General features: G+C 43.8%; 1 protein-coding gene and 1 long non-coding RNA gene across 13 annotated transcripts in view; one reads left to right on the top strand and one right to left on the bottom strand.

The window, feature by feature from the left end:
- Window positions 1–17,252, bottom strand: part of LOC117203055 (uncharacterized) — a 59,093-nt gene extending 41,841 nt beyond the window's left edge. Inside the window, exons 1-5 of one of the 8 annotated variants that reach the window (XR_007476696.1) lie at window positions 17,040–17,252; window positions 14,426–14,607; window positions 7,754–7,857; window positions 3,959–4,083; window positions 1,672–1,761 (exon numbers count right to left, since the gene is read on the bottom strand). This is a non-coding gene — a long non-coding RNA (uncharacterized LOC117203055). The other 7 variants (XR_007476697.1, XR_004485631.2, XR_004485630.2 and 4 more) reach the window with 7 other exon arrangements.
- A 103-nt stretch (window positions 17,253–17,355) lies between these two features.
- OTULIN (OTU deubiquitinase with linear linkage specificity) overlaps window positions 17,356–25,074 on the top strand; it is a 32,811-nt gene continuing 25,092 nt past the window's right edge. Inside the window, exons 1-2 of one of the 5 annotated variants that reach the window (XM_049708377.1) lie at window positions 17,356–17,660; window positions 22,142–22,360. In XM_049708377.1, the coding sequence (XP_049564334.1) occupies window positions 17,509–17,660; window positions 22,142–22,360 (371 nt within the window). In that variant the 5' untranslated portion in view covers window positions 17,356–17,508. The remainder of the gene's footprint in view (window positions 17,661–22,141; window positions 22,361–25,074) is intronic. The other 4 variants (XM_049708374.1, XM_049708375.1, XM_049708373.1 and 1 more) reach the window with 4 other exon arrangements.

Below are 25,074 nucleotides of genomic sequence, written 5' to 3'. Positions count from 1 at the left end.
GGATGCTTATGGGGGCAGAGGGGGTATGGTTTTGGATTGGTTAGCTTGCACATGAGAGGTATATTCACAAGGGAGGAGCTTGTTATCTCTAGGAATTAGCTAGTCCTCAAAGGAGCAGTCTCCCCTGTGCTAGCAAGGTCCCAGGTGCCAGAGCTTTAAGAAGACAGAAAGTAAGGAAACATAGTCAATACAGGTCCTTAATAGTTTTCAAGAGTGTAGAGATGTTCAGAGATGTTCAGAGACCAAAGAGTTTGAGGGCTTCTTGGCTCGGTAATGCATAGTAAAAAAAAAAAAAAAAGGTGCCCCAAATCTCAACGTCTTACAGCAAAGAGGGTTGTTCGTTGCTCAGGTGAAGTCTTCACACTTCTGATAGGTGGCATACAGTCATCTCTGGGGATCCTTGGGGGATTTGTTCCAGGACCCCCAAAGGACATCAAACTCTACGGGTGCTCAAGTCCCTTGTATTAAATCGTGTGGTACAGTCTGCCTTCTGTAACCAAGGATATAGAACCCACAGATACAGAGGGCCTCCTATACAAAGAATATCAGAACATTAAAAAAAAGTCATAATTTCAGAACAAAAGAAAATCATTTAAATTGAATTACTTTAGCTTAATGAGAAACTCACTATATTACCCTTATTTGCTCAAGTTTTTATCATGAATTAGTGAGATTTCATCACTACTTAGGAAGAGTTCAGGGACTGGTGCTTGGAAATTTCTGAAATCTAGGACAATTGTAGATGGAAGTGACATGAAGGTGAGGAAAGACCTTACCTTGTTTATACGCTGAAAGGACCCAGCAGAGAGGGAGAAGATTGAACATACTGGAAAAAGAGACACCTGAGAGAACTCCTGGAGGAGGTGAAAGAGCAAAGGAGGGAGTGGTCTGAAATAGGATAGAGAGAGAAACCTCTCTTTCGAAAATTGGTTGGATAGGAGAGGGTGCTCCTGAAGATAAGTTGAGGGAAGGAGAGAAGCTGAGAGAGTCCACCCCTAATGGCACTGATTTTCTCTATGAATCACAGGCAAGTTTACTGCTGAAGGTGAGCAGGGCAGGGGATGTTGAAGGTTTAGGCCTATTGCAGGGATTGGTGAAGGGAGCCCACGGAGCACAAACAACAGGAAATGCAGCAGAACCGAAGGCCCAGCTGAGTTCAGACCTTAAATAGTAAGAGCATGAAACACATGGTAGCCTGCCTTTCCTAACTCAGCTTCTTAGCCCCGGCATTGAACCGAGATGGGGTTGGGGTGAGTGCAGGGAACTGATGTTTACTGAAAGGCTGTGTAGGGTGATGGTTAAGAGCACGGCCTTTGAAGTCAGCTGGCCTGAGTTAAAATCCTGTCACTTTCCTATTCAGTAAAATGGAGCCAATAATAGTCTTGTGGTGCTGTTTTATGTGGGTAACTGGTTTTGTGCAGTTGTTTTGAGGGCTAAATGACTAAATATATGCTGTGGATTTTCTTTCCACATCCTTGCTTCTGGGGCTTAAGGGACCCACCTAGGTTTCAGGGTTTCACGATTAGGTGAATATAGGACTCTTGAAAAGGGACTGTTGTGCTGCACCCCGCAGGCCTGTGAGCCCAATATTTGCCCAGCTTGAAGACCGTAGAAGGACCCCAGAATCAGTGACAGAGACGTCAGTGGTGTTAATGGATAGGAGGGTCTTACCTGTGTGAAGCGAGGTCCGGGCGTCACCCCCGCCACCCTGTGGAGCAGACAGCGGCGTCTTCACTACCTCGGCGAGAGGGAGGTTACCAGCTGCAAGGGGAAGTGACGTCAGGTTGGCTCATCGGTTACCAGGGAAACCAGCAGAGGAGCATGCCCCTCCCCACCCCTTTGATGAGCTAGCAAGGTGCGGATGTTCTGATCTAATGAGCAATCACTAGTCAGGGCCCGGGGCGAGTACGTAGCCATTTTTTGAGGAGGGAAGGTCGGTCAGGTGAATAGGATGCAGGTGAGGCAGGGACTGGTCAGTCAGGGGATGCACAGAGAGCAAGGGAACAGCCATCGCGGGGGGCCTGACCATACAGGGACAATGCAGCCCCTCTGCCCCCCCTGCCCGTTTCCTCTGAGGTTCCTCCTCCGTGGTCTTCATGATCCTTTCTGGTTGTGGTGGGAAACAGAAGGCAGGTATACCTGGGTCTCCCGTTTTGTTTCCAAAGGGCCTAATCTCTAGGCCCTACTTTCTTCAGGCCTTTAGTTTTATATCTCAGTTACCTGTTTTAGAAGTAAACTACACCCTGCCTCTTATTTGCGTTTCACTCTCATAATCCTAGTCCACCTATTCATCCACTTGCCCTCCACAGAAGTACCTCTGGATCGCAGGGAGAGGTCACATATGTGGAAGAGGCAAAAGATAAAAGCATAAAAATATGTTTTAGAAAATCTCTTCTTACCTACTAACTCTCTTACTTCTCCTGTGGGTAGATGTTTTCATCCCCCTAAAATACCCCGCGCTGGTGCTCAGAGGGACCCGTAGTGTACGTGGGCAGGGTAACTTACACAGCTCGTCACTGTGTAAAAGCTGGTACTAAACAATTCTACGCCTGTGCTCTTCCACCTGGCGCTCTGCGCTGCCTCAAACAGAGGGCTGCACTGGTCCCGTGGGGGCCTGAGGGCTGGAGCATCGGAGGACTGGGGAGAGGGAGTCGCAGGTGCTGGTGAGAGAGTACAGAGCTTAGGCAAGAAGAGAAGGAGGGGCTCTGTGCTCAGAGAAGCGGGGGCTGGCGGACAGGCAGAGAAGGAAGCCGTGGAGGAGCTGGAATCGCAATGAGGGGATGAGCAAGTGGGGAGGGGAGAGGAGGGACGACTTCTGCAACAATGGGACGTGAAGCTGATGATTTTAAGGGGTTCACTTCCAGATGATGACGAGTAGCCACAGGACTACTGAAGAGAAGCTGAGCACACTGGGGTGGGGGACACTAAGAAGCATGAGTTTCAGCCGTTTGAGTGAAAGTGGAAAAATAGATCTGTTGTGAGAGTCCTTTACAGATGCCTGAGGAGTGAGCTTGTGGTTGAAAACAGAGTAGGCAGGGGCCAGGGTAGCAGAGGCCCGGAGCTGGTGCAAAGGCAGGAGCCTCCCAGGAAGAGGGGCTGCAGAGGTAGAAAGAACCTTGTTTTTTAATTGTAGCACGTGGGGCTTCCCTGGTGGCGCAGTGGTTGAGAGTCCGCCTGCCCATGCAGGCGACACGGGTTTGTGCCCCGGTCCGGGAAGATCCCACATGCCGCGGAGCGGCTGCGCCCGTGAGCCATGGCCGCTGAGCCTGCGCGTCCGGAGCCTGTGCTCCGCAACGGGAGAGGCCACAACAGTGAGAGGCCCGCGTACCAAAAAAAAATAAAATAAAATTGTAGCACGTGGCAGTTCTATACACGACTCTGTATGGTCCTCCCAGCAATTCTGTGAGATGCAAACAGGGCAGGAAACAGACTTTCTCCGCAAAAACCAGCTGCTAAGCATCAGCACTGGGACTCAGACCAAGCCTCCTGACTTGACCCACGCTGTCTGTAGTTTCCCACGAGAGTCTTGATCCTCTACGTACTATTCACAGTAGGAGAGCAACCTCTTAGAGACAAAACTTATAGACTCTACACAGAAATGAAAGAACTTTTCTTCACCCTATACTCTGTGTTAAAAATCTTCAGGCTGTAAATCGTGAGAGAGCTGTTGGGCTGTCAGGAATTGGTGCAGGTGAGGTTCTTATGGTGCCATCTAGTGTCCGTGATTGGACTTACAAAACTTTGGCTATAAGTATTCTGAAAACTAATTTATTTAAGGAAATAGCAAGTAACTGATTAATTTTGCAAAAGAATAGACATTAAAACACCTAATATTTTCCTCTCCCTGCCGGGAAGATTTATTAACCTGGCCTCTTGATCACCCTGAGAGCTAGACCAATGCAGTGAATTACTTCATTGCATAACACAGAAATTATGACCTAGTGAAGTCCAAGGTTACCTTATTTTCTTTTCACAATACCAGTTGATCCAAGACCTTAAAGATCATGAAGCTTGGTGCTACAAGTGTCTGAGGCATTCAGGTCTTCATTCAGTAGAATGATGTATACAGCAGTGCTTCATAAACTGTAAAATATTAAGCAAAAGTATTATATAGAGCTATTATTTCACACATACGATTCCATACCCTTGACACACCTCCCAAGCTTCATATTTATAAGATAGAGTTGCTATCTAGACTTTACATCTGAAGAAGCTGAGGCTCAGATATGTTATATGACTTGCCCAAGGTCATAGAGCTAGTTTTCTCTTTGCTATACTACATTGCCACTATGACACTGAGGAATTAATATGAGTTTATTCAGCAGAAATTTATTAATGCTCACTAGTGCCACCCGTTGGGTTAGGAACAAGGTATATAAAGATTTATGAGTGTTGGGAACTGAATGTTTGTGTCCAACTAAAATTCATAAGTTGAAGCCCTAGCCCCTAATGTGACATATTTGGAGGTAGGGGCTTTGTGGAAGTAAAGTTAAATGAGGTCATAAGGGTAGGGTCCTGATCCAATAGGATTATGTCCTTAAGGATAGGAAGAGAGACCAGATCCAGATCTTGCTTTCTCTTGGCAGGCATATGCAGCAAGAAGGCAGCTGTCTGCAAGCCAGGAACAGAACCCGACCATGCTGGCACACTGATCTCACTTTCAGCTCCAGAACTGGGAGAAAATTAATTTTTGTTGTTTAAACCACCCAGTGTATGGTATTTTGTTATGGCAGCCCAGCCCAAGCCAACTAAAACAATGAAGATCTACTCCCCCTAAGCTGCTTCCAGCTTTGTTAGGGAAGTCAGCTGTCAGATAAATCACAACCCAACTTGCTGAGATAAATGTATGGACACCTCATATTTCTAAATGATTGCCTTAGAAGGAATCCTGATGAGACTAGTGGTGACAGGCTACCACAGATGTCAGACAGCTCTAAACTCAAATACATTTAAGAGATGACCTTTTACTTAGAGGTACCTTGTCATTAATAAACATGGACTTTCTCTCAGAACCCCGTGTGCCCTCTTTGCGTAGGAGATGGAATGGAGTTGCAGAGCGAGTGACTAAATGTGGCTTTGGGTTCTGGTTCAAGAACAGAACTTGTGGTCCTCAGCTGCTACATCTATAAAATGAAACAGTTTTGACTAGCTGCCATCTGAGGCAGTCATCTGAATATTTTTGCTCACTTTGTCCCTAAAGGAGTTTTGAAAAACTGTGAAACTGTTTCAAAATATTATAAATTTTGAAAGTTGACATCTAAAATTTTCCATTAGAAATGTAGTTTTAAAGAATGTAATTTCCATTATACTATAAATATTGACATTTTAAAATAAAATCATCACATGACTCTTATGTTTCCAGTACCATCAAAATAACATATTTATTAGAAAGTCACTATCATTCATAAAAGACTGCATTTCACATCATTCCTTTTTCTCAATGAAATATTATTTTCATTCCATTCTCCATTCCCAGAATTTTATGTAATGCGATATATTTTTATGTTTGAAAGTCTTTTAAAATTAAAAATTAAAATTACCTGAAAGTTTTATTATAATTATCAGTAGTTAAAATTTGAAACAATATATTATAAATTTTGATAATAATTACACATAATAAGTAAAATTTTATTGGATACATCTCTCAAAATCTATTGATGAATGTTATTTATTGTTAGAGATAGAATTTAATCTAGATTCAATTTCTATTTTGGGGTTTTATAGATATAAGCACTCAGAGACACTGTTCTCATAAATAGATGAGAATAGTTTTATTATAGTAAAGTCCTTCAATTATTTCAACTTCTGAATTGCATGCCAAAAGTATCATAGTAATCTCTCATTAAATGTTATTTTAAATCATCAACTTTAGGTTCTCCATCAAATTTGTTGAAAGCAAAGAATTAGAAACCCCCTGAATTACAAAAGGATTGATTATCCAGTCTTTACAGTCAATCTGGGACTACTATGGGACAATCATCTCACTTATAAATACTAATTTTAAGGAAGAGTGCTAAGTAAGGCAGAGAGCAATGAGCAATGAGCATGTCACCTGGATGACCTAAGATGCTACAAATGTTTCTTACCTATACTCTGCTTGGTTCTCTCAACACTCACTCAGGAGCAATGCTTTCTTTGAGCAAAATTATCATCACTCTTATAACCACACTCTACGTTATATCTGAATGAACATATTGGGCAAACTGTTCCACTGAATACCAAAATACCCACTCTTAAAGAGAAGAAAAGGAAAGACACAAAGCCTGAATGCAAATTTTTGATGCCTTATATGGGAGACTTCTCCGAAAGCAGAAGTGCTATCCAATAGAAATATAATGTGAGCTACATTTGTAATTTAAAATTTGTTTAAAAAGCAAAAAGAATCAGGTGAAATTAAAATTATATGTAATGTAATATTTCCAAATATAATCATTTCAACATTCAGTCCATATAAAAAGTTAAAAATGAGGTAGTTTTATTTTTTTTTTTTTTGGTATTATTCCTTGTAGTATTTTATACAAGCAGCAAATCTTAATTCATACCAGCTACATTTCAGGTGCCCAATATCCACATGTGACTAGTGACTATTGTATTGGACAACACAGCCCTTGAGATACACACTGTAGTAAGATTTGGGATGGATAAGAGAGCAATCTTTTGTTTTTGTAAAGTAAGAATATGGTGAACGTAAGAGAAGTGGCCAGAAAGGAAAATAGTCCTATCCATGCCCTCGTACAGCTGTGAAAGGTATCTTTCACCCCAGGGCCTACGCTGCACAGCTGTATGAAGTGGCCCTGGTGTACCTCAAGAGATAGAGGTACCCCACTTTGAAGATCATTATTTTAAGATGAGTTCTAGCTGCCAGGGTCTTTGGAAAATAATGCAATGATAATGAAATTATGCAGCCTTATCTTCTGGAGAAGACCTAGTCAACTATCCTCTAAAATTCTGGAGCAAGTAAAAAATCATGAGACAATGATTAGCAAAAGATCCAGAAAGCCCTTGTTACTTTGTCAGCAATATCTTGGTATGACTTTTTTAAGGTATGGTTGACAACCTACCTTATTGCAAGCAGAGAGTTTTTGGTAATAGTAGGGTGATGTTTTCCCCTCTGACTTTGATGGAGATAAGATGAGGTTATACGAAAATCATCAACCTAACATCAGATTACTCTAGGAGGTGAAGATTTCCTATGTTAGGGCACAGAAATGACTAAGAATCTCTTCCTTACCTTTATTTTCTTAGGAAACTTCTACAATTTGTCCCCCTAGCTCTTTCTAAATTCCAGTGTACAGTATGAATGTTGGGCTTCCTTTCCAAAGGAACCCAGATGCTTGTCCTAAAAGGTAAGTATAAAGAAGTACTCTATGATACTGTCTTAGTTGGCTTGGGCTGCCATGACAAAATACCATAGACTGGGTGGCTTAAACAACAGAAATTTATTTTCTCACAGTTCCAGAGGTTGGGAAGTATAAGATCAAGGTGCTAGCTGATTTGGTTTCTGGTGAGAGCTTTCTTCCTGGCTTTCAGATGGCTGCCTTCTGTGTCCTCCATGGTAGAGAGAGAAGTCTGGTGTCTCTTCTTTTTCTTATAAGGACACCAACCCTGTCAGATTAGGGCCCCACCCATATGACCTCATTTCACCTTCATCACCTCCTCACAGGTCCTATCTCTAAATGTCTTAGTGAATTCAAGCTGCTGTAACAAACTACCATACACTGGATGGCTTAAACAACAGAAATTTATTTCTTACAGTTCTGGAGACTGGAAGTTCAAGAGCAGGGTGCCAGTATGGTTGAGTTCTGGTAAGGAAAGTTTTCTGATTTGTAGACTGCTGACTTCTCCTTATATCTGCACCTGGCAGAGAGCAGAGAAGAAGAGCAAACTTTCTTGTGACTCTTTTTAAAAAAATTAATAAATGTATTTTTGGTATTTATAACTTTTTACTGAAATATAATCAAATTACAATGTTTCAGGTGTACAGCAGTGATTCAGTTATATATATATATATATATATATATATATATATATACATATTCTTTTCCATTATAGGTTACTACAAGATATTGCATATAGTTCCCTGTGCTATACAGTAGGTCCTTGTTGTTTATGTATTCTATATATAGTAGCGTGTATCTTTTTATCCCAAATTCCTAATTTATCCATCCCTCCTGCTTTCCCCTTTGGTAAGTGTAAGTCTGTTCTCTGTGTCTGTGAATCCATTTCTGTTTTGTAAATAAGTTCATTTGTATCATTTTTTAGATTCCATATATAAATGATATCATATGATATTTGTCTTTCTCTCTCTGACTTACTTCACCTAGTATGATAATCTCTAGGTCCATCTGTGTTGCTACAAATGGCATTATTTCATTCTTTTTTATGGCTGAGTAGTATTCCACTGTATAAATATACTATCTCTTCTTCATCCATTCATCTGTCATCGGGCATTTAGGTTGCTTCCATGTCTTGGCTATTGTAAATAGTGCTGCTACGAACATTGGGGTGAATGTATTTTTTTGAGTTAGAGTTTTCATCTTTTCCAGATATATGCCCAGGAGTGGGATTGCTGGATCACATGGTAACTCTATTTTTAGTTTTTAAGGAACTTTCATACTGTTCTCCACAGTGGCTGCAGCAATTTACATTCCTACCAACAGTGCACAAGGGTTCCCTTTTGTCCACACCCTCTCCAGCATTTATTATTTGTAGACTTTTGATGATGGCCATTCTAACTGGTGTGAGGTAATACCTCACTGCAGTTTTGATTTGCATTCCTCTAATTATTAGCGATGCTGAGCATCTTTTCACGTGCCTGTAAATGTATGTCTTCTTTGAAGAAATGGCCAGCTGTATGTGTTCTTTGGAGAAATGTCTGTTTAGGTCTTCTGCCCATTTTTTAAAATAGATTTATTTAGTTTTGGCTGTGTTGGGTCTTCATTGCCATGTGTGGGCTTTCTCTAGTTGAGGTGAGTGGGGGCTACTCTTCATTGTGGTGCATGTGCTTCTCATTGTGGTGGCTTCTCTTGTTGCAGAGCACGGGCTCTAGGTGTGCAGGCTTCAGTATTTGTGGCACTCAGGCTCAGTAGTTGTGGCTCGCAGGCTCTAGAGCGCAGGTTCAGTAGTTGTGGTACACGGGCTTAGTTGCTCCACAGCATGTGGGATCTTCCTGGACCAGGGCTTGAACCCATGTCCCCTGCACTGGCAGGCTGATTTTTAACTACTGAGTCACCAGGGAAGTCCCTTCTGCCCATTTTTTGATTGGGTTGTTTGTTTTTTGATATTGAGCTGTATGAGCTGTTTGTATATTTTGGAGATCAATTGCTTGTTGGTTGCATTGTTTGCAAATACTTTCTCCCAGTCTGTAGGTTGTCTTTTCATTTTGTTTATGATTTCCTTTGCTGTGAAAAAGCTTTTAAGTTTAATTAGGTCCCATTTGTTTATTTTTGGTTTTGTTTCCATTACTCTAGGAGATAGACCCAAAAAAATATTGCTACGATTTATGTCAAAGAGTGTTATGCGTATATTTTCCTCTAGCAGTTCCTGTACTCCAAAAACTATATGATGAAGATGACACAAACAGATGGAAAGATATACCGTGTTCTTGGATTGGAAGAATCAATATTGTTGAAATGACCATACTACCCAAAGTAATCTATAGATTCAATGCAAACCCTATCAAATTACCAATGGCGTGTTTTTGTTTTTCTGTTTTTTGTTTTTTGTTTGTGGTATGCGGGCCCCTCACTGCTGTGGCCTCTCCCATTGCGGAGCACAGGCTCCGGACACGCAGGCTCAGCAGCCATGGCTCACAGGCCCAGCCGCTCTGCGGCATGTGGGATCTTCCTGGACTGGGGCACGAACCTGTGTCCCCTGCATTGGCAGGCAGACTCCCAACCACTGCGCCACCAGTGAAGCCCACCAATGGCGTTTTTCACAGAACTGGAACAAAAATTTTTTAATTGTGTGTGGAAACAGAAAAGAAACTAAATAGCCAAAACGATCTTGAGAAAGAAGAACAGAGCTGGAGGAATCACGTGCCCTGACTTCAGACTATACTACAAAGCTACAGTAATCAAAACAGTATGGTACAAAAAAACAGACACATAGATCAATGGAACAGGATAGAAAGCCCAGAAATAAACCCATGCACTTATGGTCAATTAATCTATGACAACAGAGGCAAGAATATACAATGGAGGAAAAACAGTCTCTTCAATAAGTGGTGCTGGGAAAACTGGACAGCTACATGTAAAAGAATGAAATCAGAACATTTTCTAACACCATATATAAAAATAACTCAAAATGGATTAAAGGCCTAAATGCAAGACCAGATACTCTTGTGACTCTTATAAGGCACTAATCTCATTCATGAGGACTTTACCCTCTTGACCTCATTTGATCCTAATTACCTCCCAATGGTCCCACCTCCTAATACCATCCCATTTGCGTATAGGGTTTTAACACATGAATTTTGGGAAGACACAAATATTCAGCTCATATCACCAAATATAGTTACATTAGGGTTAGGGTTTCAACATATGAATTTGGAGGGGCCATGATTCACTCCATAGCAGATATTAAGGTACTAAGGGGTATGGAATTCCATTTTAGAAGCTCTTCAAATAATTTAAGATAATCAGCTGCCTGAATTATTTGTTTAGGATGAAATTGTTTAGCTGGAGGCAAAAGACTCATTTAATATTTTCCAGAATTCCAAGTCTTTTTATAACATCATCCTCTGTCATCTCCTTATGTATGAAATGGTTTGAATTTCATGATAAAATTTCATTATGACACACTTCTCCCAAGAAAAACTCTTGTGGACAATTTTGGGGGTTTTCAGGTAAACTATTACTAGTGCAAGATATTTTTTAACTATTTCTCCTAATTTTTTCCCTGTAAAGTTATTTCTTCTAGTCTCAGAACTGCAAAAAAATAGTAGTTCCCACCCCCAAAGTCCTATTTAAAAATAATGAGCATTCTACAATCAAGAGACATGCTGAAAAGGGGGGGGGGTCTTTCAAATAAATACACAGGTATTCCTAGAGTAGTTAATTTTTAAGTGAAACTAGTGATACTTCCTGCCAAGCTTGAGTATAGTACATGAACCTGTGAAACTAGAATAAACTAAAAAGTACCTGTGACTACTTTAGAAACTGATGTACGGAATACACTTGTAGTCTATTTTTTATAGGTGTGGCACTGGGAAATTCCATAGAGTAAAAATATAGGGTGTTTTAACTTTGCTGTAAAATATGAGTTTTTGGTATTGAAGAGGGAGATATGCATCCAACTTGTACTAAGTTCCTTATAGAGAACTTAAAAAATCAATCATTCCAACAAACAAATAAAAAGTGTAATGGCTCAGTAGTATTCTTCATGAACAGTTACTGTAAATAAGGGCTGAAGTATTCAAAGAAAAGGAGCTCAGAATCTTTCATGCATTAACTATTCCAGGGAAGGCCACTGAAGAAGTAATATCAGTTTGAGATGGTTCAAAATCTGTTATCAAGTCTAAGGACTTACACATTATTATGTCACCATTTTACTTTTAGTTATCTAATTTACAAATGTTTGATTTTAAGAGGAAGCTGGAAACTAACTGGAATTGTCTCTAGCAATGTTATTATATAGGCTTTTACTTAGGCTTATAGATTTTTCTGCTATTTTTTATTCATCTTGACATAACAATAGGCTAATTGTAATTATATCACAGTTCATGGGCTTACGTTTCACAACTTCCTCTTAGAAACTCTGATTTAGTTTTTGACTTATTTAGTTTACACCCTTGCTCTCTAATAATTTAGTTCTGTAATGCTGGTTAAAAAATTTTTGGACATTCCCAATATGCACATATACATTAAAAATACACATGTGTACCTTTGTGTGTATGTATTATGTATACTATAAAACACATACACAATAGCAATTTTAAAGGATTAAAGATGAAATAATTAAATTTTAAATTTAAATCTTTCTATTGAAGTACAAAATAAGAACATGATTTGACATTCTTCCTTATTTTGGAAAGTCTTGGTTTATCATTTTGTTACATGGTGATTTGAGTTTGAGTTTTTTCTAATATAATAGACCTTGGGGGGGGAATAGTTTTATATTTATAGAAAAATGGATATGATAGTACAGAGCTCCTATATACCCTGTACCCAATTTCTCCTATTACTAACATCTTACATTAGTATGGTATATTTATTACTTAATGAGCCAATTTTGATCCATTATTAACTAAAGTCCATAGTTTATTCATACTTTTTGTTTAACCTAATGTCTTCTTCTGTTCCAGGACCCCATCCAGAATAGCACATTACATTTAGTTGTCATGTCTCCTTAGGCTCCTCTTGAGTGATAGTTTCTCAGACTTTTCTTCTTTTTGGTGGCCTTGATAGTTTTGAAGAGAACTGGTGAAGTAATTTTTAGGATGCCCCTCTAATGGAGTTTGTAATTTGTCCAGTGTTCCTCTCACTAGACTGGGGTTATGGGTTTGGAAGATCACAGAGGTGTGGTGCCCTTTGCATCTGATCATATCAAGGTTACATACCATCAATATGATTTATCACTGAGCTCAGGTCGCATTGTAACTTGGCCCATGGGTAAGTATTCATTTCTGCTAAGGTCCATCAGCAAGCCAAAACTTGTTTCTCACAAGGAGAATAGTTATTTCACAGGATGGCAGGGCTTTGCTACAAAATCCTAAAGGTTTGCATTGTGATTCAGTTATACGTACTTGCCAAAGACTCCAAATATCATCTCTATCTGCTGCTTCAACCATCACTGGATCAACTGAATCATATGACCCAAGTGGCAAAGTAAGTTGCACAGCAGCTTGGACTGTTGCAGAGACTTCTCTTCTCTCACTTTTTTTTTTTTTAACAGTAGGAAGGGCCAGATGTAACAACTTATCCTTCACTTAGAAGTGATATCTTGATATACTCAACTCCACTGGACCCCTAGAAATTTCACTGAGGTAGAAGGCCTCTGAATTGGGGTGGATTTATTTTCCATCCTCTGACATGCAAATATCTTACCAATATGTGTACAGTAATTGGTACTTCCTGTCTACCAGGACTAATCAGCATATCATCATCAACGTAATAGACCAGTGTGATGTTCTGTGGAAGGGGAAGGGGATTTAGTCCCTGCAGACTAAATCATGACATAGGGCTGAAGGGTTGATATAACCTGTGGTGGGACAGTGAAGGTGTGCTGCTGACCTTGCCAGTTGATTCCTTCCGGTGGTCTTTTTCAACACATATAAAGGAAAAAGCATTTGCCAGATCAATAGCTGCACACCAGGTACTGGGAAATGTGTTGATTTGCTCAACAATGAAACCACATCTGGAATAGCAGTGCAACAGAGATCATCACATAATCGGATTTACAAAAATCCAGTCATGCTCCAAGATCCATTTGTCTTCTGCACATGCCAAATAGGTGAGTTGAAAAGGGATGTGATGCGTATCACAACCTTTGCAACTTTCAAGTTCTTGATAGTGGTACTAATCTTTGCAATCCCTCCAAAAATGTGGTATTGTTTTGGTTTACATTTTTATAGGTAGCAACAGTTCTAGTGGCTTCCATTTGTCCTTTCCTACAGTAACAGCATTCACTCTACAGGTCAGGGGACCATTGTGGGGATCCTGCCAGCTGCTGAGCATGTCCATTTTTTATGCATTCCGGAACTGGGGAAATAACCACAGGATGTGTTCAGAGACCCACTGCGCCTAATGCAAGATGAACCTGAGCTAAAATTCCACTGATAATTTGACCTTCACAAGCCCCTACTCTGATAGGTAGATACTACAGTGATATTTTGGGTTTCCATGAACTAGGTCAAAGCCACTGTCTACTAAGCCCCAAAAGTCTGGTTATTTCCTTTCCTCCAACGAACAGTCACTCTTGTTGATGGCTATAGGACCCTGTGGGGAAGGCTGGGGAAAAAATTAACACTATACATTTTTGGCACTGAAGTAGGGTCCTTCCTCAAGAAGATCTGGCCTGCCCTTCAGAGTTCTGGGTATGTAAATTGGCTCAAGCCTGGGAACTGATTGAGGGGCTGTGACTTTCTGTTTCAGTGACACAAGTTAGGGCTTCTGTTCATAGACCCAGAACTCTTCTGCTAATCTATTTTTTGGCTGCGCTGTGCAGCTTGTGGGATTTTAGCTCCCTAAGGATTAAACCAGGGCCCTCAGCAGTAAGAGCACTGAGTCCTAACCACTGTACCACCAGGGAGTTCCCAGAACTCTTCTGCTTATAAAGACCAAGTAAGAATTTAGTAATTATCCATCTATTTCTTTTCTAGGGACACCATGATCAACTAACCAATACCACAGGTCTCTGCGAGTCAGACAATTCTGATTACTGCTTTGGCTCAGCTGTCCATTATAGCAACCACATTGGTACCTACCTGCCACCCTGAGATCCCATCATCACCACTGCATTTAAGAATCTCAGTTTGATAACAGGTTCCATTGTAAGATACATCTGAATACAGAGAGGAGCAATTGCAGATCTCTTCAAGGGTGCTGGAACTCACTTCACAAATTACTTCTCATAGTCATGTTGATCGGTAATGTCCTCTGGACCCTCCTGAGGTGGGTGAGAAAGTCGTACATGATAAATCAACTCTAAGATTCCCATCTTCCCAAGACTTTGGAGATCTTCCTCTACAGTATCCTAGGCAGTTCTGGCACTTCAACTTCATTTAGTGTAGGCACTTTTGGGTGGAAGGAAGTCAAGTGATCAATGGTGTTTTCGCTCAGTTTCTTCTCACAGTGGGTCCGTTGGGCTCTGAAAGCCATCTTGTGGTTATTTTCTTAGTTCCACGGGTACAATTGGAAGAGACATACTCAGCAAACAATCAAACAAACAATCTTTTTCTAACCCTTTGATGTAAAATGTATCTGCTTTGTAGGCTCTTATCAATAAATTCAGCCTAATAGTATTTTACAAGCCTTCATCTTTATCCCTGTATTAGTTTCCTAGGGCTGTTACTGCAAAGTACCACAAACTGAGAGGCTTAAAACAACAGCAATTTATTCTCACAGTTCTTGAGAGTAGATATCTGAACTCAAGTTGTCAGCAGGGCCATGCTTCTCCTGCAGGCTCTTTGGAATAACCTTTGTCTTTTCCTAGCTACCAGCAGCTCCTGGCATTTCTTGGCTTCCAACTACATCACCCCAATCTCTGCCTCCATCTTCACATGTCCTAATTCCTTTTGTGTCTATATATGTCTGCATCCTCTCTTCTTATATAAGGATACCACACATTAGATTTAGGACCCACTCTAATCCAGCAGGACCTCATTTTACCTGATTACATCTTCAAAGAACCTATTTCCAAATAAGGTCACATTGCATTTCCAGTTGGAGAATGAATTTTAGGGGACACTAGCCATCCCACTATAATCCCACACCCTTAACATCTATACAAAATTTGACTGTATATTCTTTTGTGTGCTCTGAATTTTTTTAGCATGTGTATTTTACTTTTTCAAATAAAATTAAAGCAGAAAACTCGCCACAGTTCTTTGCCATAAAATGCAAGTATTCTTTTCAGCCATTTTCTCCCTTTGATGCCCATTACTACATAGTCTCCCTATATTGGTTTCCTTGTCTTGCCCTTCTCCAACCTTTTCTCTAACTGCAGACAAAATAATCTCCTTCCGATCTTTCAAGGAGGATCAAACACAAAGTTCCTCATCAGCTGAAGGAGGCTTTTCAAGATCTGGTCTCCAGTACCCTTCTTCCAGGTTCATCTTTCAATAACACCCCATTATGAACCCATTTTACCCCAGAACCCCTTGTAGGTTTCCGAACTGCCCAAGCCATTCCCTTCCTCCATACTTTGGCCCTGCACTCTTTGCCCCTTGCACCTATGACTGCTGCTCATCTTTAGCAGCTACTTCGCTATTCCCTCCCTGGACAGGAAGCATTTTTGTCTTCTCATCTTTGAAGTCTGTTAATATTCTCCCTTTGCTCTTGCTCCTCCTAAATCAAATTTCCTATTGGTTTTTTTAAAAATAGATTTATTTAATTAATTAATTTATTTATTTTTGGCTGCGTTGGGTCTTTGTTGCTGCAGGCTTTCCCTAGTTGCAGTGAGTGGGGGCCACTCTTTGTTGTGGTTTATGGACTTCTCACTGCAGCAGCCTCTGTTATTGCGGAGCATGGTCTCCAAGGCTTCGGTAGTTATGGCACGAGGGTTCAGTAGTTGTGGCTCGCAGGCTCTAGAGCGCAGCCTCAGCAGTTGTGGCACGCGGGCTCAGTAGTTGTGGCTTGCGTGCTGTAGAGCGCAGCTTCTGCAGTTGTGGCATGCAGCTCAGTAGTTGTGGCTCGTGGGCTAGCACAGGCTCAGCAGTCGTGGCTCAGCAGTTGTGGCACGTGGGCTCAGTAGTTGTGGCTTGCAGTCTCTTGAGCGTGGGCTCAGTAGTTGTGGCTCGCAGGCTCTAGAGCGCAGCAGGCTCAGTAGTTGTGGTTCGTGGGCTCTAGAGTGCAGGCTCAGCAGTTGTGGCACATGGCTCAGTAGTTGTGGCACACGGGCTTAGCTGCTCAACGGCATGTGGGATCTTCCCAGACCAGGGCTCTAACCCGTGTCCCCTGCATTGGCAGGTGGATTCCTAACCACTGCGCCACCAGGGAAGCCCCCCAAATTTCCTATTTGAAAGAATGTAGTCCAACAACACACACACACACACACACACACACACACACACACACACAACACACACACACGGTGCTGCGCTGGCTCACCAGTTGGGTAGGACCGTGTCCCCCTTCTCACGGAGGGAATGGCTGTTAACTCAGCTCTGGAGCGACAAGCCCGGCACCACGCTGAAGGCCAGAGCCCGCCGGGCTCCAGGCTCAGGGCTGGGTGGTGACGGCATCGCCCATGGGAGGCCGGGGAAGCAGCACATCACCCACTTGGACCACATTCCTCGCTCTACAGCCGAGGAACCTCTGGCGGAGGGCGAGGCTCCGAAGCCCAGAGCGACACTGTAAGGCGCCCAAACATATTAGTACCCTTCACGCCCCAGGCCGGCCCTCTTCCTCCTCACCGAGGCCGAGTCCCGCCGCCCGTCCAGCGCTTTCTCTCCCTCACACCCGGGTACTCGAGGACAAGGAGCTGCCGCGACTCTTAGGTCAATGACCGCGCGCTGGGAACTCTGGGGCTGGCCGGCGGCGCGCGGGGGTGGAGCAAGCGCTGTAGTGTTTCGCGTGGGCGGTCCTCTCGGGCGGCTCGGCCCGCGCAGGCGCATGCGCAGGCTCCGCGTCGCAGGACTCCCGGCCGCCGCGGGCCGCGCCCCCTCGCCGCGGGTCAGAGGTCGCGGGGCGGGCGGTGGTGACGTGTGCGGAAGCGTTCTGTGAACCGTCGGTAACCGGCGGGCAGCAGAGCTGCAGCGGCGGCCACGGCCTGGCGCCCCGACGGGAGGGGCTCCGGATCGCTGGGAGGCGGCCGAACCCCTGCGGCGCCGCCGCCGGCGGAGGACCCATGAGTCGGGGGACGATGCTTCAGCCCGGAGCGTGGCCGGGGGAGAGCTGTGCCGAGAAGCCGGCGCGGGAGGCGGGGGCCGCGGCGCTTGAGGGCGAGAAAGCGGTGGCCGGGGGCCAGCCGCGAGTCGCGGTGCGGTGCCCGGCCGAGCAGTGAGTTCGGGGCGCGGGGCGGGGACGGCGGGAGCGGCGTGGGGCCCCGGGCTCGGCACCCACGGGCGGGCGTGGAGTGGGGTGAGGTAGGCGGGGGAGGAGCCGGCGGAGGGCCCTTCGCCCCCTTGTTTTTAAAGTAAGGTCGTCGGTGAAGACACTTTTGTATCCAGTGTGTCCGATGACAAAAGTTTTTCCGGAAGGCGCGTTTTAAAATTCTGGTTATCCAGTACCCTCCCCCGCCTTTTTGACATTTCCATATCTCTAAAGCTAAAGAAAGCTCCAGCAACTTGGGAAACAGACTCCAGAAGCGTATTATCTTATAACCCACTCCATTAGCGCTTCCCCCCAACCTGTCGCGGCAAGGGGCTGAGGTTGTCGCTGTCACAACCCCAGGAAAGCTGAGCCACGCGACCTGCTTGTTCTTGGAAGGCAAGTCTGCGCTTGATGAGCGTCCCACCTGTTGGACAGACTTTGGACGGAGTCTGCCCCAATTCTTTTGCCCGTTAGCTGCTTAACTAGATGTCCCCAACCGCCTTGATTTTTAAATACGAAAGGCAGTGCTGCTTAGATCAATTCCTTATTGAACTGTAAAGGCGGCTGCGTACATCGGAAGAGTTTATAGTTTCTGCAAGGATTTGGGGGCAGGGGTGGAAGCAGAATATAAACTTGAAGGCTGAAACTTTTCTGCACTTTCAAGTTCTAGTCACATATAAATGCCTTTGGAATTCCAAAATTGACGAAAGCACTCAGGTAACCAGTTTGACAGAGATCTTAATTGGCTGGGAAGTGTGCTTTCCCCCCCCCATTTCCTAAAAAGGGGTCTTGGGGGAACTGTTATTGCAGATAATGTATTACAATAATTCTCGCTCGCATGGCTCTTTATCGTGGACTTTGACCTTCTCCTTGAGCACCCAAGCCCCTTGGGATGGTATTATCCACACTTAATGGGTTAAGATTTAGAGCAGGAGGTCTCAAACTCCTGCCCCCAGGAGCTAGGCAGGTGTCACATGGGTTCCTGGAGAGCTGAGTCCTATGGGGACAGGGTCCACTAAGTTCCAGCCTATAGAAGATTCCAGATATTCTGACTTTTGTTTGAAATGTCCTGATTTTTATTTTATTTTTAAATTACATCCAGGTGTTTCACTTTTATTTTTTAAAATTTTTTGTCTGTGCCACACGGCTTGCAGGATCTTGGTTCCACCGCCAGAGATTGTCACCACTGGACTTCAAGGGAATTCCCCTGATTGTTAAATAGTAGCCTTTTATTTTTTAATTGAAACCACTGTGCAGGCCCATGTGAGCAGATGTGGCTGCAGTTTTGCTCCCTGGGTTTGAGCCCTACCTAAGACTCTGCAGCGGGTGAAGTTGGGGTGCGCATGGGGGTGGTCTTTGCCTCTGCCCCTTCCCAGCCCGTGCTGGTTCCTGCCTGCGGCTTCCAGGCTGACTGCTGCTGCCGCACTTAGGTCCCGGTGGTCTCAGCTGTGCTCCCCACCTAGCAGCCCTGGCCCTCAGATGCTGTTTCTCAGCCTCAGCTGTGTCGTGCCCTCCTGGGAGATGCAGAAACTTTGAAGTCCGAACCACGGTCCCCCAAATACACAGAGTTATTTGGCAAGCTTTTCTGCTGGATGTGGTTCCCAGAGTCTGAGCACCTGGGGAAATGGGTCATGGTGCAAAAGGAACACTCTTCCCTGACGAAAAGGTTTTGTGGCACAGGTGCCTCTTCTCTCTACTGTCAGTAGAATTATGGGGGTGGAGCTGAAGGGAATGTAAACAACCCAGCCTAGGTTTGTCATTTTATCGGTTAGGAAACTGAGTTGCAGATTTGATAGGTGCAGCTTGGCCAGGAAGGCGCAGGGAGTAGGTTTCAGGGCCAGGTTCCCTGATGCCTGGGTGGGGACCTCCCCCCATGTCTTTCTGGCTTTCTCAGCAAAACTAGGTAGAGGGCCATGACATATAATCATGCAGACCTCACTTTTTTTTTCTGGAATAAATATTCCAATTTGCCGTTTATTTACTAGCTTAATTTCTTTTTCTTCCTATTTTTGTTGTCTTTGATGATCTCATTCTCTTTTAACTCTCATAAGGGAGCAAGGGGGAGCCAGGGAAAGGAGGTGAAGATAACTTCAAATATCAGCTTCTGAACATCGTATCTTACGTTCTGGGCTTCCTTGTTTATTATACGGGCAATGGGGCTACTTCTCATTGCACTCTGATATTTTCTTAAGGGCTAGAGAAACTGTACTGCAGCATATAAACATTGCCATTATATAGTTTGCAGTATAATGTGTGCACATCAGTTCTTACATGATGATATATGCAGCCTAATAGTTGAGTGTAGATATAAATAAATTGTGTAATAATGCCTGAACTAGGTCCTAAAATAGTTTTTGAATCTTGTGCTGTTCTGTCATTGGAGCCAAATCCCTTCTTTCCACCCAGAGAGTTAGGTTTGACCTGCACAGGAATTGAGTAAAATATTTGCATCTGGAAATATGAAACACCATAAAATGCAGATGTTTTGAGATACCCTGCAGAGTCATTTTAATTCATTCAGTGGATAGAAATTATGAATACAAATCACAGCCCAACTTTTGTAGCCATTATATTGTACATCCGGGCTGTGACTCTGAGAGGTGCAGTGAAGAGTAGGGGAAGGGATGGCTCATTTCCTACAGGCTGTACTGTAGGACACAAATTCCTTGTGACTAAGCTCACTGTGTTTTGCAAGGGAGAGGAATAGTGGGGAAGAAAGACATAAAAATCATATGGATAAGCTACTTCCTAAATCTCTTTCCTTCCTTTCCTTTCTTTCCTTTTTCTTAGTTCGCTTGAGAGCTGTGGTTGGCTGACATCCCTTGGACAAGCCCTAGGGATGGCTCACAAGATGATTCAGGGTCCCTTTTGAGGAAGTATTAGGTCAGACCAGGTTCAGTTGACTTGTTTGGACATTACCTCCCTCCTATCAGCAGGTCTCCTATACTCCATCCTCTGCTCACCTGACCCATACAGTTGAAACTTGTGCTGTGTCACTTCTTCCTCTTAGCTAAGCTAGTACTACAGTCCTTGAGGACCAGGATGGTCCTGGGACATGGTTGGTGGCCAGGCTAGACATGCTTAGGGAATTGAGAAGTGAGACTACTCCGTGGTCCTTCTCTGTCTGCCTGACGGTGGGACAGGGTTTGAATCTGGGGTCCACAGGCTGGCTGTGTGTAGGGGGGAACATGATGTGTCTGTGTACCCCTCTGGAGTGGAAGGCAAAATTATGAGTGTATTTATGTTTTTCTGGACTGAGGTTCTGAGGAAAGCTGTGGATTCTCAGAAGGGCTGTGAACAACAAACTGTGAAGCCATTGTCCTCGGGTGTTGCTAAATGTGCTATTGTGCGAATGTGTTTTCCCACCCACCTTAGCAGCCCCGGGGAGTGGGGTGGCTGTCTTTGATGGGGTAACAGCGACTCCCTCCTGCCCCTTCCCCCTCCTGGATGTAGAACCTGCTTCAGAGCTGGGATGCATCTGAGAAACCTCCTTGTTAAGGGTGTCTTGGTTGTCCCCAGACACCTCTGGAAGTCACGTGGAATAGCCCGAGCCAGTCATGGAAAGTCCACTTGCAGATCGGAGGTGGAATTTCAGCCTGGGTGCCGGGACTTTCCCGCATTTGATGTGTTGTTCACTCATCTCTACAACCGCTAAGAGGTGGAGAAAGGCTGGGTTGAGTGGTCTTTGCTTTTCCTGTGCCCGTGTGGGATGGTGCGTGGTGTCACAGTGGTTGACACTTTCAGCAACACTGCCTGGGCCATTAGTCTTCTAGGACAGGCCAAGTTAAGCATGAACTGCTGTGTTCAAGTCCAGAGAGCTGAACAGAGTCATACTCAGTTTAGCTTTTTTAGATAACTAAGGGAAGCTTAGTGCAAATGTTCATAACGGTGAGTGATTAAAGTGCTGTCTTGTTAGCTTTGCATATATGTTAGAATTCACTTTTTCATATCATGTGTTTACTTGTATCAGAAATTGAAAAACTGGCTTCACAGAAATGTCTTCTGCTTCACTGAGCCCTGTGTTTTTCGCTTATAGCTTTTGTTTTGGGGAGTAGTGTAATTTTGTCTACATGTAGTAAGCACTTTAAAATTAAGTTTTCAAACATTTATTGTTATCCAGGTCTTTGAAAAGAGCAAGAGGAATAATAATAATTTAGTAGACAATGTCATGTAACCTACTCAATGGTGTATATTGCCTTAATATTGAGAGTAAAATAATTCATCTCTGAGAGAAAATGGGAGCTCGAAAATACTTTAAAGTAACATTATGGTACTAAACTAATAATTTTCTAAGTAGAAATTATTAGCATTTTGGTTTTAAAATTTAACTTGACTGTGTACTTGAGTATGACTCACATGCCAGGGTCCGCAAGAAATCAAGTCAGATTTAAGACTTTTACTTTTCTTTTTTTTCTTTCTTTTTTTTTTTTTTTTTTTGCGGTACGCAGGCCTTTCACTGTTGCGGCCTCTCCCGTTGTGGAGCACGGGCTCCGGACGCGCAGGCTCAGCGGCCATGGCTCACGGGCGCAGCCGCTCCGCGGCATGTGGGATCTTCCTGGACCGGGGCATGAACCCGTGTCCCCTGCATCGGCAGGCGGACTTTCAACTACTGCGCCACCAGGGAAGCCCAAGACTCCTACTTTTCTTTACTACTTTTCTAGTGATGGGTATGTTTTCTAGAAGGAAACTTTTTGCTGTGGTGATCATTTGAGCCTGTGGACTTCAGTGGCCTCTTTGTGCTAAATGGTGGACACGCCTTATCCCTACCCCAACTTGACACACACAAAAGATTGCCCAATTTCTGAAACTGGTCAGCATCAAGGATTTTATCTTATCATATATCCCCTTTCCTTGCATTGTTTCACTGTCTTCCCTTCCCATGACAAAAATTTAAACTTCTAGCTATTTCAGATTCCCAACTTTAAATATAATTTCTTTTTGTTGTTATTTTCAGCTTTAATATTTTGATACTTAAAAAAGTTAAAGCAGAAGTTTATTGAGTGAAGTATTTTCTTAAATAAAATTATTTTAATTTTTCTTGCTTTCATATATCTCTCTCACTTTCCAGTTGATGGTCCTTATGTTGGATGAATATTTCATTTTGGCTGTTAAATGTCTTATTTTCTGATCATATTGATTGAGCTTTATTGCTTGAACTTCTAACTTATCTTCTCTCCAAGGAGATACAGTGGCTTTTAAAAGCTGTATTATAGTTTCCCTGGTGGCCTTGGCAAGTTAGCAAATGTCCTTGGCCACATGTCCTTGGTGGCCATGGAAGTTGGCAAACGTTTGTGCAGGGAATCTGAATGAAATCTAGTGTGGCTACAGTCATTTGAATATACCCCAGGCCTCCCATTCCTCAATTTCTGCTTTACTTCTTTTGTATCTCTTGAGTCACTGCATTTCTATTACCAGTAATCTCCCTTTCTGCCCTGTCTTCCTTTTGCATTTAGTCTCCTTTGCATCCCTTTCCTGTTGGTCTTTGGTGGAATTTGTATTTGCGGCTGTGCAGAGAGATGCTTGTTTAGAGAACCTCCTCTGGGCACTGGTGTTGCCATTGCACTTTGGTTATTTTGTAGATTAGAAAGGAAGGAGACGAGTGCAGGTGAATATGCCTGCCTGTAGCCACAGAACTGGCTTGACGTGCGAATAGATTCATAGTCTGTTAGAACTAAGAACTGGAAGAGGAACCATGTAGATCATTTAGGTCTTGTCTGGTCTTCTTGTTTTGAAGATGAGAAAACTGAGGCCAAGATTAGGGAAGTGGCTTCCCCAAAGACATGCTTCTGATAATGATACTGTGAAAATGATTCACTTAAATGCCTGTTTTATAGGATCAGAATTTCTCTCCTATTTGATAACGCTAGGAAGGAGGCCAAAGGATAACATTAAACTATTGAAAAAAGACCTTAACACATTTAGTCACTTTTTATTTTAAGCATTTGATGTATAGTCCCTGCGAGTCTGGTTTCTGTTTGCTTTTAACCCTGGCACGGGCTCCATGGGTGACATCACACCTGTTACTTGAAATCTCACTGGGGTTAGAGCACATGGAAAGTACCTTTTCCCTAGTATGTCCCCTCAACCTCACAACGTTAAAAAAGACAGGCACACACGCCCCATCACCTTTACATGGAGAGAAGAAAAGGAAGAAAGGAATAAGAAATGATCTTACCACTACTCTACACGAATGGATGTAGCATGAAAATTTATAAGGCTAGCTAACGTTTTTGAGTGCTGAGTATTTATGCGTCTGTTTTCACAGCAGTCTCTTGAGGTGAGCGCTCTTACTGTCCTTTTTTTTTTTTTTTTTTTTTTTTTGCAGTACGCGGGCCTCTCACCGTTGTGGCCTCTCCCGTTGCGGAGCACAGGCTCCGGACGCGCAGGCTCAGCGGCCATGGCTCACAGGCCCAGCCGCTCCGCGGCATGTGGGATCCTCCCGGACCGGGGCACGAACCCGTGCCCCCTGCATTGGCAGGTGGACTCTCAACCACTGCACCACCAGGGAAGCCCTTACTGTCCTTTTTACAGGTGGATACATTTAGGTGGTGAGAAGTGTGGTCACTTGAGTTGCACAGTTATACGTATGGCTAGTGAGGAGTGGTTGAACCCTGGGTGACTCCAGCCATGGCACCCCCAGCGAGGCCACCCACACGGCATGTGCCCTGAGGTGGTAGGTGGTAAGCCATTCGTGCCGGGCCATGGATGAAGCCTATCACAGGTATGAAAGCACAGGCTAGAGTCGGTCAGGTGTTTGGACAGAAGTGTGGGTGTGTGTAGGGCAATCACAGAATACAAGCTAGAGTGGTGGGACGGGTCCAGATTTAGACTTCCTTGCTTATATGGGAGCCATTGAAGGGTTTCAGAGGGGTGGAGGGTATGTTAGTGCCCAGCTCAGTCTCTGTCTCAGCGGCCCTTCTTCTGTCTCTTGTTCCCTCTCACTTGGTCCCCTTTCCTCCGGCTGGGCTGATGCACGCGGAGCTGGGGGGCTGAGGGAATCCAGGGTGTGAGTACGTCTCTCGAGTCGCTCACCCGGTTCCTTAGTAACTCCTCCTTCCTGTGTCCAATGTCCAGGGTGCCTGGAGCCTCCTGTCTTGTGTGAGGAGTGGGGGTGTGCTGTCATGGGGAGGGAGTACTGGGAATTGGGGGTCTGATCTCTCCTGATGTGTACACCAGCCAGTTTCCTTGTGTTCAGCCCTGGGTGTCTCCTATACCATCTGAATCACTTGGCACCTCCAGTTCCTGAGCCTTACTGGGGCCCTGCAGGGTGTACTGGTCTTCCCTTCCAGCAGATGCCCCTCCACTGGCCTCGAGGCTTCCCCCGTCCTCCGTCCCTTCCTACCCCTTCTTCCACTTTTGGACGGTTTGGGCTTTCACATGT

Source organism: Orcinus orca, chromosome 3, assembly GCF_937001465.1.
Source record: "Orcinus orca chromosome 3, mOrcOrc1.1, whole genome shotgun sequence".
Lineage (NCBI taxonomy): Eukaryota > Metazoa > Chordata > Mammalia > Artiodactyla > Delphinidae > Orcinus > Orcinus orca.
This window is presented reverse-complemented; position numbering and strand designations above follow the sequence as displayed.